General features: G+C 60.2%; 1 protein-coding gene across 3 annotated transcripts in view; it reads left to right on the plus strand.

Annotated features, from left to right (window-relative positions):
* Positions 1 to 17,578, plus strand: part of DNAAF5 (dynein axonemal assembly factor 5) — a 48,296-nt gene that overhangs the window by 20,858 nt on the left and 9,860 nt on the right. The window contains exons 5-11 of one of the 3 annotated variants that reach the window (XM_081791619.1): positions 2,390 to 2,622; positions 3,632 to 3,844; positions 9,005 to 9,148; positions 10,407 to 10,575; positions 12,551 to 12,698; positions 15,168 to 15,318; positions 16,745 to 16,901. In XM_081791619.1, coding sequence (XP_081647745.1) covers positions 2,390 to 2,622; positions 3,632 to 3,844; positions 9,005 to 9,148; positions 10,407 to 10,575; positions 12,551 to 12,698; positions 15,168 to 15,318; positions 16,745 to 16,901 — 1,215 coding nt within the window. Of the gene's footprint in view, positions 1 to 2,389; positions 2,623 to 3,631; positions 3,845 to 9,004; positions 9,149 to 10,406; positions 10,576 to 12,550; positions 12,699 to 13,929; positions 14,173 to 15,167; positions 15,319 to 16,744; positions 16,902 to 17,578 lie in introns of those variants that run through there. The other 2 variants (XM_081791621.1, XM_081791620.1) reach the window with 2 other exon arrangements.

Consider the following 17,578-nt stretch of genomic DNA (forward strand, 5'->3'; position numbering starts at 1 on the left):
TTTCGTTAATGTTTTACAGTTTTCAGATACAGGTCTTTTACCTTCTTGGTTAGGTTTATTCCTGGGTGTCTTAGTATTTTGGTGCAATTGTAAATGGGATTGTTTTCTTAATTTTTCTTTCTGCTGTTTCATTATTGGTGTATAGAAACGCAACACATTCCTGTACATTGAGTTTGTATCCTGCAACTTTACTGAATTCATGTATCAGTTCCAGCAGGGTTTTTTTTTGGTGGTGTCTTTCCAGTTTCCCGTATATAGTATCACGTCATCCGCAAATAGTGAAAATTTTACTTCTTCTTTACTAATCTGGATAGTCCTTTGTGTTGTCTGATTGCTGAGGCTAGGACTTCCGGTACCGTGTTGAACAACAGTGGTGAGGGTGGACGTCCTTGTCTAGTTCCTGACCTTAGGGAAAAGCTCTCGGTTTTTTCCCCATGGGGTATGATGTTCCCTGGGGTTTTCATATATGGCCTTTATTATGTTGCGGTTTGTTCCTTCCATTTCCACTTTGTTGAGGGTTTTTATCACGAATGGATGTTGTACTTTGTCAAAAGTTTTTTCTGCATCTATTGAAATGATCATGTGGTTCTTATCTGTCCTTTTATTAATGGAATGTATCACGTTGATTGATTTTTGAACATTGAACCATGCTTGCAGCCCGGGAATCCTTCCTACTTGATTGTGGTGAGTGAGTTTTTTAATGTACTGTTAGATTCGGTTTGCTAATATTCTGTTGAGGATTTTTGCACCTGTGTTCATGAGGGATACTGGCCTCTAGTTCTCTTTTTTTGTGGTGTCTTTGTCTGGTTTTGGTATCAGGGCGGTTCTGGCTTCACAGAATGAATTTGGAAGTTTTCCTTCCTCTTCTACTTTTGGAGTAGTTTGAGAACAGAGTTTAAAATTTTTAAGATCAGACTTCTAATCAGAATCTTTGAACCTGTTTTTGTGGAAATTAACAAAGTTACTCTAAGATCACATGGAAATACGGAGGACCTAGGGCAGCCAGAACGTTGACAACGGAGAGCAAAGTTGAAAGGCTAACGCTTCCTTTTCCAGAACAATCTGCAGAGTGAGAGCACAGAACTCCAGACTGCATGGGGCCAACCCACAGGTGGGGGGCGCGGGAGGGGGGGGTGGGGGGAAACGGGGCAGGGGTCACGTGTCCACGACACCCACGCATGTGGACGGCTGATCTTTGACAGGTTCCGCGACAATTTGGCGGAGAAAGGATGGTCTTTCAGCATTGGTGCTGGAAGAATTGGATTTGCACATAATTGGGTATGAATTTGGGTCCATTCCTCATATGTTTTACAAAAATTAACCCGAATTGCATCCTGCGCCTAAATGTAACACCTAAGCCTGTAAACCTCTGTGAGCGGGGGCTGGGGCGTTCTCTCGCACGTCGTGGGGAGCGTCGTGCGCGGAAGGGGAGCCGATGAGGTGGGCTTCACCAGACCCACGACCTGTGCTCCGTGGAAGACGTTGTTGACAGAGCGAAGCAACAGCCACAGACGGAAAAGATTTGCAAATTACAGATTGAAGGGCTGCATTCAGAATACAGAAACAACGCTCAGAACTCGATGATACGAGAACAGTCAGATTTTTCAGTGGGCAGATTTTGTAGAGCGCCTCACCACGGAAGATACAAACAGCCTCGCGAGAAGCTGCTCTGCGTCCTTAGGGAGCAACGGGGAACCACAGCAGGCTCCATGCACGCTCTAAGTGGCTGTCGTCGTTGAGCACTGGCCCCCCACACGCCCAGGGGGCAGGATGCGAAGCGCCGCAGCCACTTTGGAAGGGGTGAGGCCGCTGCCGCTTGGCTTCGGTGGAGTATTGCCGTCCCCGCCCCCGGGGAGCGGCCGCTGCGTCCACGCAACCTTCTTGGCCACAGCCAGCCCGGGAGGCAGCCCGAGGTCCCGGCAGGTGACGGACAGGCAGAGGGATGAAGCCACACGGATGGGGGAAGGGGGCCGGGAGCCGGTGTGAGCCGCACGGTCCCGCTTAGAGACGGCCCGTGTGCAGCGACGGGAAGCGGAGTGGGGAGCCCGGGAGCACCACCCACAGGGGTGCTGGAAGCTTTGGGGCCACGGGTAGCTGCATCCTGCTTGCAGCGCCGGTGCGGAGGTGTATCCGCGTGTCAGGACACAGCGGGTCAGGCACGCGGTGCACTGGGTTGTGTGTCACTTAGCCCTCGGCCGCCATGCAAAACTTTCGAGCCAAGTGAGGACACGCGGCTCCATCTGCGTCCTCAGAGTCAGTCTGCGTTTTTAAGATCTCGAAACGAAATGGGACTTGCAGGCGCACCTCGAGTAAGGGATGTGTGACCCATGACCTTCCCTGGGGTCGTGGGACGTGCTTTGTGAATTGCAGTTTGTGTTTTCACCCGCAGACCACCGCCCCGGGTTGGGCTGTCGGGAGCTCGTCTTCAGAAACCTCTCCAAGATCCTTCCCGCCATCTGCCATGATGTCACTGACTGGGTGGCGGGGACCAGGGTGAAGGCCGCGCAGCTGCTGGCGGTGCTGCTGCTGCACGCCGAGGACCACGTCACGCAGCACCTGGAGGTCGTCCTGCGAACCCTGCACCGGGCCTGCGCCGACGACGACAGGGCCGTGGTCCGCAGCGTGAGTTGCCTCCTCCGGTCACGGAAGCTGTGGCTACGGGTCGTGGCCTTCGCCCTGGTTAGGCCGCGCGGGTCTGCGGGTTTTACCAAACGGGAGGGCCAGGATAACGTTCGCGTCGCCTGAGATCCCCTGGGGTCTCGGCAGCCGCGCCCTCGCTCACAGCCCCTGCACAACCCATGTCTGGTTTCGGGTCCCGCGGAGGGGGACACGTAGGGTCCCTCTTCAGCAGGCTCCAGCCCCCCCTCCCCACAGCTGCGCTCCCAGCACGTGCGGGCGACGGCTCTGGATGCGTCGATCCCACCAGCGAGCCGGGGACACCGCCCACGGGCTTGTTCCTGAGAGTCTAGCTTGGGCAGGAGAGCGCCTCCCTGGCCCTGGTGGCCGTCACGCCCACGGGCTCTGCAGGGAAAGCCAGGCAGGGGTGCGGCCCGGCGTGTGACGGCTGGCGGTTAGCGCCACCCCGTGTGCCGCGAGTCGAGCCTCAGGTTTACTTCCCTTGTCCTGATTGGCCCGCCTTGCCAAGCCACAGCCCACCTGGGCCTCACTTCGGACGTATGTGGGCCTGCAACAGTGACCTGACAGTCTGGTGGTCGTCCCATTGCGTCACCAGGGGATATCGTGTAGATGGGACCGTGCGGTGTGCCCTTTAGAGGTCGGCTTTTTTCGCTCCTCCCGATGCCCTAGGGCCCGCTGTCCCGACTGCCCAGTGGCACCCATGGCACGGTGGTGCCGGCGTGTGGCTGTTTGTTCGAAGCAAGCTTGGGTCACCGGCAGCAGCCAAGGGGTGTGGGACCCGGTGGGCACTAACTGTGGCACACACGCCGGGCACAGACCTCGCTGTCTGTGCTGGGCCGGGAGGCCTGCAGGGAGCCGCGGGAGGGCCGGGAGGCCTGCAGGGAGCCGCGGGAGGGCCGGCAGGCCTGCAGGGAGCCGCGGGACGGCCGGGAGGCCTGCAGGGAGCCGCGGGACGGCCGGGAGCAGCCCGCCAGCGGCTCTTCTCCTCGCACAGGGCACCCGATCTGCCGAGCTGGTCGGGGCGTTCGTCAGCCCGGAGGTGTTTCTGAAGCTGGTCCTGCCCGCGCTGAAGAAGTCGCCCTCCCCCTCCGGCCTCCTGATCCTTGCGTCCATCGTCAGAGGCTGCCCTAGGGAGGCCCTCCGGCCGCACCTGACGCTCATCGCTACGGAGCTGGCCCGGCCCCACATCTGTCAAGGCTCTGAAAATGTAAGTTGTAGGAAGGGAGGCGGGTGGAGCGCGTCGTGAGGGGGTGGACAGCGCCCCCTGCCGACACTGTCCACGCATCGCCGCGGACGGCTATTAGAACCGGTCCCGGAAGCAGTGCCGCGGCTGGTTATAACGTCACGGCCGGGATGCATCCCCGCAGATGGTTATGACGTCAGGTTCCAGGACGCACCGCCATGGGGGGGTTACTGTGTCAGGTGCCAGGACGCACCGCCGCGGATGGTTTCTGCGTCAGGTCCCGGATGTACTGCCGCGGATGGTTATGATGTCAGGTTCCAGACGCAGTGCTGCGCATGGTTATGACCTCACGGGTCGGATATACTGCCGCGGATGGTTATTGCGTCAGGTCTTAGAATACACCGCCCAGATTATTACGTCGGGGCCGGACGCGTCGCTGCGGAGGGTTATCACATGAGGTTACCGCCGCGGATGGTTAGTGCCTTAGTGCCGGGCGCATCCCCGCGGATGGTTCCCGCGTCAGGTCCCGGATGTACTGCCGCGGATGGTTATCACCTTAGTGCCGGGCGCATCCCCGCGGATGGTTCCCGCGTCAGGCCCGAGATGCAGCGCCTCAGGTGGTTATTGCGTCAAATCCCAGCACGGACCGCCGCGGCTAGTTATTACGTCAGGTCTCGGGCGCACTGCCGCGGATGGTTATTACATCAGGGTCCGGAAGTACTGCCGCGGATGGTTATGACCTTACGGCCGAGCGCATCCCCGCGGTTGGTTATCAGACGAGGTCCCAGCACGCACCGCCCCGGATGGTTCCCGCGTCAGGTCCCGGATGCACTGCTGCCGATGGTTATGATGTCAGGTCCGAGATGTAGCGCCTCAGGTGGTTATTGCGTCAAGTCCCAGCACGGACCGCCGCGGCTAGTTATTACGTCAGGTCTCGGGCGCACTGCCGCGGATGGTTATTACGTCAGGGGCCGGATGTACTGTCGCGGATGGTTGTTGCGTCAGGTCTCAGCACACACCGTCGCAGATGATTATTACGTCAGGGCCGGACGCACCGCTGTGGGTGGTTATCATGTGAGGTCCCTGCACGCACGCCGCGGATGGTTATGACGTCAGGGTCGGACGCATCCCCGCGGATGGTTATCAGATGAGTCCCTCGGAACGCGCCGCCGCGGATGGTTATCAGAAAGGTTCCAGCACGCATCGCCGCGGGGCGTTAGGACGTCAGGTCCCGGATGTACTGCCACGAATGGGTATAGCTGGGCTGGACGATCGCCACGGATGGTTATCAGATGAGGTCAGCACGCACCGCCGCGGATGGTTATGACGTCAGGGCCGGATGTACCGCCACGGATGGTTATCAATTGAGGTCCCGGCACGCACCGCCACAGGTGGTTCTTGCATCAGGTGCCGTCACGCATCCTCATGGATGGTTATCAGATGAGGTGCCGGACACACCGCCGCGGATGATTATCAGATGAGGGGCCCCCCCCTCTCCCCAGCACGCATCGCCGCGGATGGATATGATGTCAGGTCCCGGATGTACTGCCACGAATGGTTCTAGCCGGGCCGGACGCACCGCCGCAGATCGTTATCAGATGAGGTCCCGGCACGCACTGCTGCGGATGGTTATGACGTCAGGTCCCAGCCGTCAGACGCTTCCGCCTGACAGTGGCAGCCGGGGTCTGGGGACTCTTGTGCCCACTGCCACGTTCTGTTCTGGCCAGTCGGTAGCCTGTTACGGTCAAACTAAACACGTTGGGGGGTACGTGGGTGGCTCGGTTGGTCGGGCGGCTGACTTCGGCCCAGGTCACGATCTCAAGGTTCGTGGGTTCAGGCCCCACGTCAGGCTGTGTGCTGACGGCTCGGAGCCTGGATCCTGCCGTGGATTCTGCGTCTCCCTCTCTTTCCCGCCTCCCCCATTCGCACTCTTTCTCCTTTTCTCGAAAATAAGCGTTTTTTAAAAAGACGTGTTGAAAGTGCACGCTGGCCTCCTCCCACCTGCCCAGCAGCCTCTGTGGGGGGCAGCACGGAGCGGGACACGTCCACGCCGGGGACGGCCGCGGGGCCGGGCCCGTCCCCAGGAGCCGGGGCGTCGCTCGCGTCCCTGGGTGTTTTACTAACGCTTTGGGAAGCGGTGATGGCGTCCGCCCCCTCTGCCCCCGACGCCGTCTGGGCGCTCGGGCCTAGCCGTGTGGACTGATTCGTAATCGTTTCCCGTTGAGAAAAAATGAGGACTTTGTGCGCGGCGGCGACGGGCTTCAGCCCTGTGTCCCCAGCCCTGGGCGCTGCCCTCCCTCTCCTCTGTGTGGACAAGGGCCCGCCCCCCGCTGGCCGGCCAGGGACCCCGCTCGGGGGGGCTGGGGCCCGGCCACGCCTTCCGCACGGCCACCAGGGTGCTCTGCACGGGCTCATCTGGTCCTCGCGGCCCCTTCCCCGCCTCGCTCCCAGGCGACAAGGTGGTCTGGGCTCGGTCACACATCCACGTGCAAGGCCGTCTAAACGGAGGGAGTGGGGCTGTGGCGGCGGGAGGTGGCCGTGAGCCGCTCCACCTGCTTTTGGTGCTTCTAGGACGATTCGCCTCTTCCCAAACCTGGTTTTCACAGAGTCAGCGAATCCACGTGAATTGCGCACGTGTACGCAGGCGAGTCTGGAAACGGTTCTGACTCCTCTGTAGATGTGTGAGCCAGAAGCTTTTCTCCTCCCAGAAAATTAACTTTGAGAAGGAGCGTAGATGTTTATGTTTCTGTTTTTCGTTAGTGTTTTACTTATGTATCTGTTTTGAGAACGAGAAAGAGGGCGTGCGTGAGCGAGGGGCGGAGAGAGGGTGCAGAGCCCAGAGCGGGGCTTGGGGTCACCGACCGCGAGACCGGAGCCGAAGTCGGACCCTCAACCGACCGAGCCCCCCAGGCGCCCCCGCACAGGTGTTCGAACACAGATCTTCCACGTTTTATGGCAGAGAAGATACGACCTTCACGCCTCAGTGTCGTCCACGGGAAAACCGGTCCCTTAACCCACGCGGTTCGGATTAAGCGTCCAGCTTTTTCGAAGAGTCGTTTCTGCAACAACGTTTGTACACAGACGCCTCGCCGAGGAAGCGCCGTGTCGCCGAGTGTCCCTCTGGACGCGCTCCAGCCGCCTCCCTCCCCTTCGCTCGCAGACGCAGCCCTGTCACCCCCGGCCCCAGCCCCAGGCGGGGAGGGTCTCGTGCTCCTGTGGTGACCCAGGACACACGGCACGTGCTTCCCGCAGACGTCCCCAGGCGGCCGTTTCCCGAGAGCCAGCCGAGGGGTGGACACAGTCGTGTCTGTCCAGCAGTGGGGGCGGGGGGGGGGGGGGGGGGGGGGGCGTGAGTCGGGGGACCCGCGGCAGGTGCGTGCGTCTGGCCGGGGCCGGGCCCAGGGATCGGATCCTTCCCTTTGAAACGTTTGCTTTGTGACAGGAGCTCGAGGTGAGGAAACTGTCTGATGGCATAAGGAGAAGTCACTCGGTCCCGTTGAACCAGCGGAGACCCGGGGTGCGGGGGTGCCGGCGCCGTTACCGAAACGTCAGCCCCGGGCACTTTCTCGCACTAAAGTCAGCGGCCTCGGGTGACACCTTCAGGAGCAGAGGCTAAAACATGACTTTGGGTGCCTGTGTGCGGCCTGCGCCCTTTCCGCCTCTGGGGGGCAGGTAGGTGGGGACCGTTCTCCGCGGACGGCGCCGCTGGGAACGTGACTCCTTACTGGCACAGGAGTCGCAGCCTCGGGACCACCCAGAATTGAACAGCTCACGCCTCCAGAAGGGAGCTTCCTCCTCCCAGAATCGCTCCCGAAGCATCTGGTCCAGGTCACTTCAGAAGTTACTGAGGGCGGCCTGCGGGGCTCGGTCGGGTAGACGCCTGACTCTTGATTTCGGCTCAGGTTTGCGGGGTCGAGCCCCGAGTCAGGCTTTGCGCAACAGCACAGAACCTGCTTGGGATTGTCACTCGCTCGGTCTCTTGCTCTCTCTGCCCCTCCCTCGTCTCGCACGCGCTGTGTCTCGCTGTCTCCCTTGGTAAATATTTACAACGAAAAAGAAATTCGCTGAACTCACGTCCTCAGAAACTCATTTGCTCTCAGTCCAGGACCAGAAGGAATTGGGCTGTAGGGCACGTGAGGCTTTGAGCAAAGTCACCAGCCTGGCTCCTCGGGGTAGCTGGACACCCAGCCCTCAAGGCCTCGTCCTGTCCTGCTCCCGAGCCGCGTGCACAGACCACACTCCTCTGTGATCCCGTGTGAGTTCTGTTTAAACTTTGGTGGCTTACGTCCCTTGTGCACGAGCCCCAGGGCCCGAGAAGGGACTCTGGACCCAGCCCCGCCAGCGGCACGGTGAGCACGCCTCCCGTGTTCTGTGCGCTGCTCCGTGACCGCGACCCCATCCTTCCTGCCCCTCGTGAAACGCGTGAAGCAGACGTGTGGAGGGACGTACTAGAAGCACACGTGGACGCTCGCTCCTGGCCCACAGATGACGAGGCTGGGAGGCCAGGAGGGGAGCGGCTGGACGGACCAGCCGAGCATCCCCTTGTCTCCCCGGCCACCAGGAAGCACTTCCCGAGCCACGGAATTTCTTTCTTTTTGTTAAAACGGTAGCGTGGGAAGACTCGGAAACTCACAGCAGCAGAAGAGCAGAATGAACCCCGTGCGCCCCCACACAGCCTCGGCGGCCGTGGGCTCGGACTCTGCCGTGTGTCCGCCTCCCGCCGCTGTTTCTCTTACCTTTGGGGGCAGGTTGGTGGGGGCTGGGTGTTTGCAAGCAGATCCGTTTCCCTTGTGAATTCTAGGGGACGTGTTGCTGACGCATGAGAACTTCTTTGAGTGTAACTCAGAGACGTTAAGCATTTCTTTCCGGGGCTGTGTTCGGTTTCCCCTGGAAAAGAACGCCATAAAGTTTTCCCGTCGAAGAATGCCCTCCTTACGGTCCGTGTGTTCTAATCTGCGGCCAGAGTGTGCCGTGTCCTGTGGGTGGGTGCTGGGCAGGGGGAGACAGGACCGGGAGGGGGCAGAAGGGGAGGGGGCTGGGACGGTGGGCTGGGGCTGGGGGGCAGAAGGGCAGCGGGGAGGGAGCTGGGGCGGGGGTGCAGGGGGGCCCTGGGGGCGCGGCAGGGGGCAGGAGCACACAGGCTGGGGGAGAGCTGGCTCAGGTGCTCCCTTGCTCTCCCGGCAGCACCTTTACGGGGAGCACCTGCTGCTGTGCGTGCGGACCCTGGTGTCCGTGTGCCGCGAAGAATGCAGACAGTGCAGCTTATGGCTCTTGGAGGTGCTGGTGACCACAGAGGCGCTCTGGGGTGCCGCAGGCCTCGGCGACAAGGTGAGGCTGCGCGGGGGACGGAGCCTGTGCTGAGGAGGGTGCTCGGCCCTGAGCAGGCGGAACCACCATCCGGAGATCCTGCTGTGGAATCGGAAGCCCCGGGCTTGCCTGGCTCGGCTGACCGGAAGCGTGGAAGGGCGTGTGGGACGGGTTGCTCGTGAGGCAGCCTCGGGGACGCAGGGAATTTCAGATTCCCTCCGCCTGCCGCCTGTCATCGTGCCTCGGGTGACAGCTGCAGACAGACAGACGGACACGTGTAACCTCGCCTCCCGTCTGTGGTAAACACGTAGGTGACTGACCGTCTAGAGAGAAAATAGCATCGTGTTCCCTGTTTAGTCACAGGCCCGCTTTACAGGACTGCTTCTGTTCTCTCAGCTCTGGGTCTAGGCTTTAAATGCTCTACTGACGTCCAGTTCCCCTTGGGCTCCAGGGACCTTTTGGAGGGGGGTGTCTTCCTCCTACAGCCGTGCACAGAGCTCTGGGGCTCACCTATGGAGGAGGCGTGCCGGGGAGCCTCACAGAGCCACAGGCCCGGTGTCCAGGAAGCCCCCACCCTCCCCCTCCTTTCCTTGGGCATCTGAATTGTGTTTTCTTTGTTTAAAGACAACCTTTCCACTTTTCCAAAGGGCACATACCTCAGCAGGCGGCTTGTCACCGTAAAGCCACACACACTAGCAAGAGCCGAATCCACGTGCCTGGGACCCACAGGAAGGAAACCGAGCAGCCGCCAGGTTGTAGGCACAGGCTGCTGGGAGGTGGCTGCCGGCCCATCTCCTGTTCCCTGGCCCGCTGTCACCTCTGTCACCACTGTCACCACCGGAAGGCCTGGTCACAGGGTGGCCTCGGGCAAGCGTAGTTTATGTCCCTCAGTTCAGTGCCCTGCAGCCACCAGGTGCCCTTGTTCCTCACAGATGGAGCTCTCCCACCGCAGGGGGCCTGAGGACCCCAGGAGAAGCCTTGTGCAGCCTGGGGGCACGGCGGCTGAATCTCTCATAAACGCAAGTCTGTTCTTTGTCATCCAGATGGTGCAGACCCAGCGTGAACAGTAGCCGTCAGACAGGCCCCTGCAGTCCTAGCCCCTGCGGGTGCTCCAGGGGCTCTGTCGTGTCGCGCGTCCTCAGCGGTGGAGCGCTCCCGGTCGGCCAGGTCATCCTAGCCCGTCGTGTGACAGAGCGCTCTCTGATGATGACGATTGGTCTCCCCTGGGCTTTTGAGCCTTAGGAGTGGGGTTTCCCCAGCCACTGACTCGCATTTCCAGGTCCAGGAGACCATGGACGCGCTGGCCGCGGCACAGGACATCGACGGCCGCCAGGATCTGTACCGGGAGCACGTGGGCCCCCTCGTGGAGTGGCTGGCCGCGTCGCACCACGACTGGACCGTCCACTCAGCAGAGCTTCTGCAGTTCGTCGTGGTGGTCAACCACGCAGGTGAGCTCCCGAAACTGTGTAATGTGGCCCTTGAAAGTCTGCCCGGCAGGGGCACCTGGGTGGCTCAGGTCATGATCTCACGGTTTGTGAGTTCGAGCCCCACATCGGGCTCTGTGCTGACAGCTCAGAGCCTGGAGCTGCTTCGGCTTGTGTGTGTGTGTGTGTGTGTGTGTGTGTGTATCTCTCTCTCTCTGCCTCTCTCCCCCGAGGTAAACACAAATGTAAAGAAAAGAAAGTCTGCCAGGCACACGGTGTTTACGTTAAGCCACGGAGGTGTGCTTATTGTGGCCTTGGGCGTAGTGTGTTCTTCGCACAGTCCGCAGTGTCCCTGCAGAGCCTCACTCATGGCGTGGGCCTCTGTGGTCCAGCGTCTCCAGGCCCTTCCCCGCCGGGCCGCAGGGTGGGTGAAAGAACGTTCCTTAGGCAGAGCTTATGCTCAGACCCGTGCCTTCTCCCTGCCTTGGGACGTCCGTAGAGGTCTCACCGGACAGATTTCATTTTAAAAGATGAGTCTTAAAAAAAAAGATCTTAGACTCTGAACAGCAGCTCCCTCCCCACCTTAGAAAACGGCCAGAGGCCGCGTCCCAAGGCTCCGGAACCCGAAAACCTGTGCACCCTTGAGGCCGGCCAATCAGGAAGAGGGGACGCGGCCTCGGTGCGCTTTTCCAAGTGCTTTCTCAGAGTGTCGATGGCGTGTTTCTCCGTCCTGTGTCTGGAAGCGTCCTGCCTCACACGCGCTGTGCTCGGGCGGCGTTCATCGCCAGGTGCCCGCACCCCACGCGGCGTCGTCCCGCTGAGAGCGCACCACTGCGCCCCCGGGTCTGTTCGGTGTCGGCATTCTCCCATAGGACGCTCCCGTTTGCGTGTCTCGTTACGCCGTCAGCCGTGACAGACGCCCTGCTGTCTGGAGGAGACTTTGTTTTTATAGAGCGCGTTCAACAGACTGGACTTGTTCAAAACGGCGTTTGGTGCCTGGTTAGCAATGAGGGGACAGTGACGCACGTGAGCGGGAAGTGTCTTTATAGGAGGGGCCGGAAGATGCTCCCTGAAACCCCTCTCTCCTCTTGCTCGTGCGCTCTGTCTTCCGCGAAAACGCGGCCTCGGGAGATCGGGTCTCTTCCCGGAAGATCGCTCCCTCCTCCTGCAGTGAGAGGTCCGGAGCTCCGTCTTCCGTGCGATCTCCAAGGAAAACAAACCCCAGAGGGTGTGAGCAGACCCGGTGCCCACCGGTGCTGGCAGTGTCCTGCCCCTGGGCCACGTCCTCTTTCTGCCTTTGTTTCTCTTTCTCCCCCAGACCCACACCTGCCCTCAGATTAACGCGCGGCCTTGCGTTTCCGTCTTGCAGCTTTGACGCCGAGTGTGAGACAACGCATCTGGGCCTTGCCGTGGGACGAGCAGGCGCGTTGTGAGCAGGGTGACTGGGAGAGGGCCCGCCTGGAGGGGAGGGCGCTCCGTGACCCGGGTCCGTGCAACCCGAGCGCGTGTCTGCACCCCGGGGACTCTTTATTCCGATCACGACTCGATGCGCTTCCAGATACTAAGGCTCGTTGCCCGTGTGCGAGGCCCACGGTCCCGGGGAAGCCGCGCAGGCGCCTGTCCAGCAGCAGCTTGGGAAGGGCGGTGGCTGCCGAGTGTAGAGGCAAATATTAAACACCGTACGTGTTTTGAATAATTTATCTTGGTTGATCTTTAAAGTGTTGCTTGACTGTAACGTTTTTTTTTTTTTTAAGAATCTGAGAAAACGTGAGGAGATGGAAAGTCACCGTATTGAACAATTAGCACGATTTGGGGGTTAAGTGTTTGCTTTTACAGGGACACCCTCGATCCAGAAAGGAGAGGAAGGTGGTGGACGGGCCGTAACCGCCCCTGTGCCCACGGCCCCTCCCCGGCACCCGGCGCCGACCCGGCGGCGGGGTGGGGGCTGCGTCGTCCCACGAGCAGGAGCCGTGGGAACCGTGAGCTGTGTGTTTTCCAGGCCCGGCGCTGGGAGAAGTGCTCCCCCACCTGGTGCCCGTCCTCAGGAGCTGCCTCCAGCCCTCCCGGGACCCGCAGATGCGCCTGCGGCTCTTCTCCTCCCTGTCGCGGGTGCTGCTGAGCGCAAAGCAGACGGTCGACTCCCAGGGGTAGGTGTGCCCGGCCTCCAGCCTCTGCGGGTGTTCTCAGGTGGGAGCTGGGGTCACCCCGGGCTCTGGCGCTGGCCGCGGGAGAGAGCACCCACCCGGACAGACAAGAAGTCCACGTCGTTTCCACGTGGCCATTAAAATTCCATCGAACGAAGAGGGTGTAGGGAACATTAACTGTTAATGGTTTATACGTTAGCTATTCTCAGTTTTAAATGCCTTTGGTACCTTTGAAACCTAACAGAGAATGGGCTGAATCGCCATTAGTGGTTAAAGCGTGAGGAAAACCCTGTTGCCAGCAAGGACTTAGGGCAGCAAACCCGTGACGGGCCGGCGGCAGACCCTGGCTGGTCGGGCGCCACGTGGGTGCACCTCGCCCCCAGGCCCCCAGCGGCTGGGTGGGCGATAAGGCGTGTGGGGACCCCGTCCCCTGCCATGTCACGAGTGTGCTGGGAACTTTCCCTGGGGCTCCTCCTCTCCCCAGGCCCTGCCGGCCCGTCCGCGGGCAGGGAATCCTGTCTGCTGCTCATCTGCCCGAGCTTCCAGCTTACAAGGGCCATAAAGAGACGATGTTGGCCCGCAGGCCTCCCAGCAGGGGAGCTTCCTGTGGATAAGCCACAAGGGCGCGGGCCAGCTGGCGCCTCACAGCCTGTGCTCCCCCACGACCTCGCGAGGGGCCTCAACAAGCCCCCGGGCACGGGGAGCCCTGGGGATGCACTGCCGACCCTCTTCTGCCAGAACGTGTTCGCCAGCCGCCTGCGGGTCCCGACCTGAGGCCGAGGTGGCGGAACACAGGCGCTGATCGGCTGCCCTGGGTCCTTGGCCTCACGATGTCCTACTGAAGCGCCAAGTCGGGTTCCTCAGTTTGAGGAGGTGCTGTTTTGGGGACCCTCCATGGACGGGTTGCTCCCTCCACAGAGCGCCCCCAGCGTGGGCCCTTGGTGCCGGCCCCCCGCCTGTCCTGGGTTCGGTCATTGCTCTTGGTGGTCCCTGCACCCCCAATCCCATGGCCTCTGCTCTCCGGGGCGTCTGTGGAGACGCGACAGACCTTGCTGGCCACCACCTGGGCTCTGCCCGCTCCTCGAGGTCGACTGGGGCCTGGGGGAGGGGCGCCAGCAGCGGTAGGAGGTCTGTCTTCAGAGCGCTGCCCGCAAAGGTGGCCCCGCGGTTCCTTGGACGGCATCGGTCCGGGGGAGGCCTGTGGGCGACCTGCCGACGTGCGTCCTCATTCCAGCGGGGACCTTCCTTTGCGCAATGGAGCTGCTCCGCAAAGTCAGGTGCTGGGTCTTAGCGCAGCGCTGATGGGCCCTGGGTCACTGCCCATCTCCCGCGGCAGAGCGGCAGCCTGGCCAGCACGTGGTCCTCGCTTTTCCAGCCACTTCACCTGACGCCTCAGAGGACAGGACCGTTGGGTCTTTCCACAGAGCCCTCTTGTAAATCGTTTTGCGGGAAATAGCAGCCCTTTGTGTAAAAATTAAAGCACGTTAAAAACCTAATTGCGTGAATGTGTGTGTGCGCGCGTGTGTGTGAGCGTGTGTGTGTGTGTGTGTGTGTGTGTGCGCGCGTGTGAGCATGTGTGTGCGTGTGTGTGCAAGTCCAGAACCAGATTTGCCGCTTACCTACATCTCTGGCTCTTGGGTGCCCCCTGCTGGAAGCAAGCAGGTGGAGCCTTCCCCAGAAGGGACGGTCCCTTGAGGGTCCAGGCAGCGGAGAGGGACAGAAGCAGAGGCCGGAGGGCAGGGTGCAGGGAGAGCCTCGGTGCCACGCAGCTTGGGCCTCGCCTTGGAAGCTACTACACCTTCTCGGTATTCCAGAACAGCTGGTATTTGAGACGTGAGCCACCTTTGAAATACACTTTGGAATAAGGTTCAGAAATAAGTTGATGAATTACTCGTTCAAGCAAACGTGTTTCGGTCTAATGGTGGCAGCGCAGTGGGATTCGTGAGGACGCTCAGGCTTTTCTCTGGGTGCCTCTCAACGGGGTGCTCAGAGTGTGGCTCCGCAGCACGAGCCGCCCGGCACAGCGGGATGTGTGAGTTTACATCCAGACCAAGTGCCCGGACTGCTGGCAGGAACGTCCACGTCTCTGTGACCGTGGCGCTCGGGCCTTGGGTGCGGAGGGGAGCATGCCCACGGGGGGGTGTCGGGTGTGCGTGCGTAGGATGGCCACACGTGCAAATGACTTTGCTGGCCTGGTCGATGTGCCCGGTGACCTCACGTCTCCTCTTTTAGAGCCCAGCAGAGATGGGTGGGGCCCCCACAGCCTCACCCCTGCAGAGGGGGGGTGGGGTGCTCTGGGGGCTGCAGGCCCAGCAGAGGCCAGCAGGAGCTGGGAAGGCCGCTGGCTCTCCCCCGGGCACCCACTCCCCTGCAGGGAGGGCGCCCGCCCCAGGGAGGCAGCCGTCCTCTTATTCCGGCTCCCCTCTGCCCCACGCGCTCCCCTTCACCTGCTGTCTCGTGTCTCCACCCCAGGCACTTTCACCACTACCTCGACACTGTGACGAAGGACATCTTGGTCCCCAATCTGCAGTGGCACGCAGGGAAGACGGCTGCAGCCATCCGCACGGCAGCCGTGTCCTGCCTCTGGGCGCTCATCAGCAGTGAGGTCCTGTCGGACGAGCAGGTGGGGCTCCCAGGGACACCTGCCGGGGGGCGGGGGGTGGGGACACACACGTGTAGCCGCCAAACACTGCTTTCCGAAACCGACAGGGGAGGGAGCCTGGGGGCCGCGGGCGAGGGCAGGGCACCACCGGCCATCGTGACCCGTAGCATTTTGTTTTGATCAGCTGGGGCTGCCATTAGGGGTACGTATTGATATGTATTGAATGTGGCTATTTACGGAGCAGAGAACGTAGAGAACGTATGCACAGAACTCTGCCTGAGCTTGGCCGATCTCGGGGTTTCTGCGCTACTGTTACTCCTACCTGCGCAACGGGATCGGGGAAACGGGGGGCGAGGGGCAGCTGTCGGAAGGCCTTGCTGTTGCTCTGCGCTCGGCCCCAGGTCTGCAGGCATCCGGCCAGGTGTTCGTCTGGTGTGTGAGCTCCACCTCCTGGTCCACTGAACTGCCGTGAGTTTTTTTTAAGTAGGTTTCGTTTTATTGATTTATTCAAACTTAAATTCAAGTTAGGTAACATGTAGCGTAAGAGTGATTTCAGGAATAGAACTTAGCGATTTATCGCTGACATATCGCACCCGGTGTTCGTCCCAACAAGTGCCCTCCTTAACGTCCCCTCGCCAATTTAGCCCATCCCCCCACCCAGCACCCCGCCAGCAACCCTCAGTTTGTTCTTCGTATTTAAGAGTCTCTTACAGTTTGCCTCCCTCTCTGTTTTTATCTTATTTTTCCTTCCCTTCTTCTATGTTCATTTGTTTTTTAAATTCCACACGAGTGAAATCGTGTGATACTTGTCTTTCTCTGACTGCCTTATTTCGCTTAGCATGATACGTCTAGTTCCATCCACGTCGTTGCAAATGTGAACCACCATGATTTGAGTTAAAACGTTCCCCAAGTTGTATGGACACAACATGCAGCCACGCTAGCAAGGAGCAGGCTGTAGGCTTGTCTCCACGGCTTTGTGAGCGATGGGCTTGTCCACTGACCAGGTTAAACAAAACTGTTCAACTGTTCATCTAGATTTTATTTCTTTTTTAGCGTTTATTTATTTTTGAGAGAGGGAGACAGAATGCGAGCAGGGGAGGGGCAGAGAGGGGGACACAGCATCAGAAGTAGGCTCCAGGCTCTGAGCTGTCAGCACAGAGCCCAACGTGGGGCTTGCACTTGAAAACCACGAGATCATGACACGAACTGAAGTCGAAGTCGGACGCTTAACCGACTGAGCCCCCCCAGGCGCCCTAAGTCATCTAGATTTTAAAATCAAGGTTTGAGTTCTCATATAAAAATTTTTTAAACATTCCAGACTCCTTTATATCTGTACGAGAGCCAAGCTCCTTCCATCACGGGCAGCGTGTGCACAGGGAGGGACCAGCGCTGTCACCTCCGGGATAGAGCCGATCAGGACCTGTCTTCCTCTGTCTTCCGATTACAGATCCGGAAAGTTCAGGAGACGCTGATGCCGCAGATTCTAACCTCCCTGGAAGAAGATTCCCAGATGACTCGATTAATTTCGTGCCAGATCATCAACACGTTTCTAAAGACCTCCGGTGGTGTGGCTGATGCCGATAAGCTCATCAAGGTTTATCCTGGTACGATGCTTTTCTTTCCCGAGCCGTGTGGGTCTGTTTCTTCTAGAGGGAAATGGAAACTGGTACTTGGACTTCCGGTCGGCCTGGTGCCAGGAGTCCAGACGCAGCCGTGACAGGTGAGCCGTCACTGAAGAGAGAGCGAGGCAGGCAGCCCGTGCCCAGGCAGTGGGGCCCCGCACCCCCACCCCAGAGCAGGTGCTGCAGCCAGGCCAGGGTGCGAGGACGGGCGCGGCAAGAGCTTGTGCGGCGGCCGTGCCTTCCGTCCCGCGTCTCCGCCTCTTTGGAGCCCCAGCACCGGGCGAGTCTCAGATCAGAAGCAGAGGAACAACCCCCACCCCGGCCCCGAGCAGAGTGGCAAACGCAGAGGATTCCTAAGAACACAGAGAAAACCACGTTGAGGAGGAGAACTGGGATCCCAACGCTGCAGGGATAGATGTTCTAGAGCCCAGCTCAGAGCTCAGACAAAAACGCAAACAGGACGAAGCTGCAGATAAGAAGGAGCCCAGCAGACGCCCTAGGCTTGTGCATGCCAACTGGAGGGAGGGTCCTGTGGAGGAGGAAGAGGAGGAGGAAGAGGTAGGGGAGGTGGAGGAGGAGGAGGAGGGGGGCGGTCAGCCTCAGGTGGGGCGTGCAGCGTCTGCGGGCGCACCTGTGGCTGGTCTCCACGGCCCGTCATA

The sequence above is a fragment of the Panthera onca genome, chromosome E3 (assembly GCF_046562875.1).
Source record: "Panthera onca isolate mPanOnc1 chromosome E3, mPanOnc1 haplotype 2, whole genome shotgun sequence".
Taxonomy (NCBI): Eukaryota; Metazoa; Chordata; class Mammalia; order Carnivora; family Felidae; genus Panthera; species Panthera onca.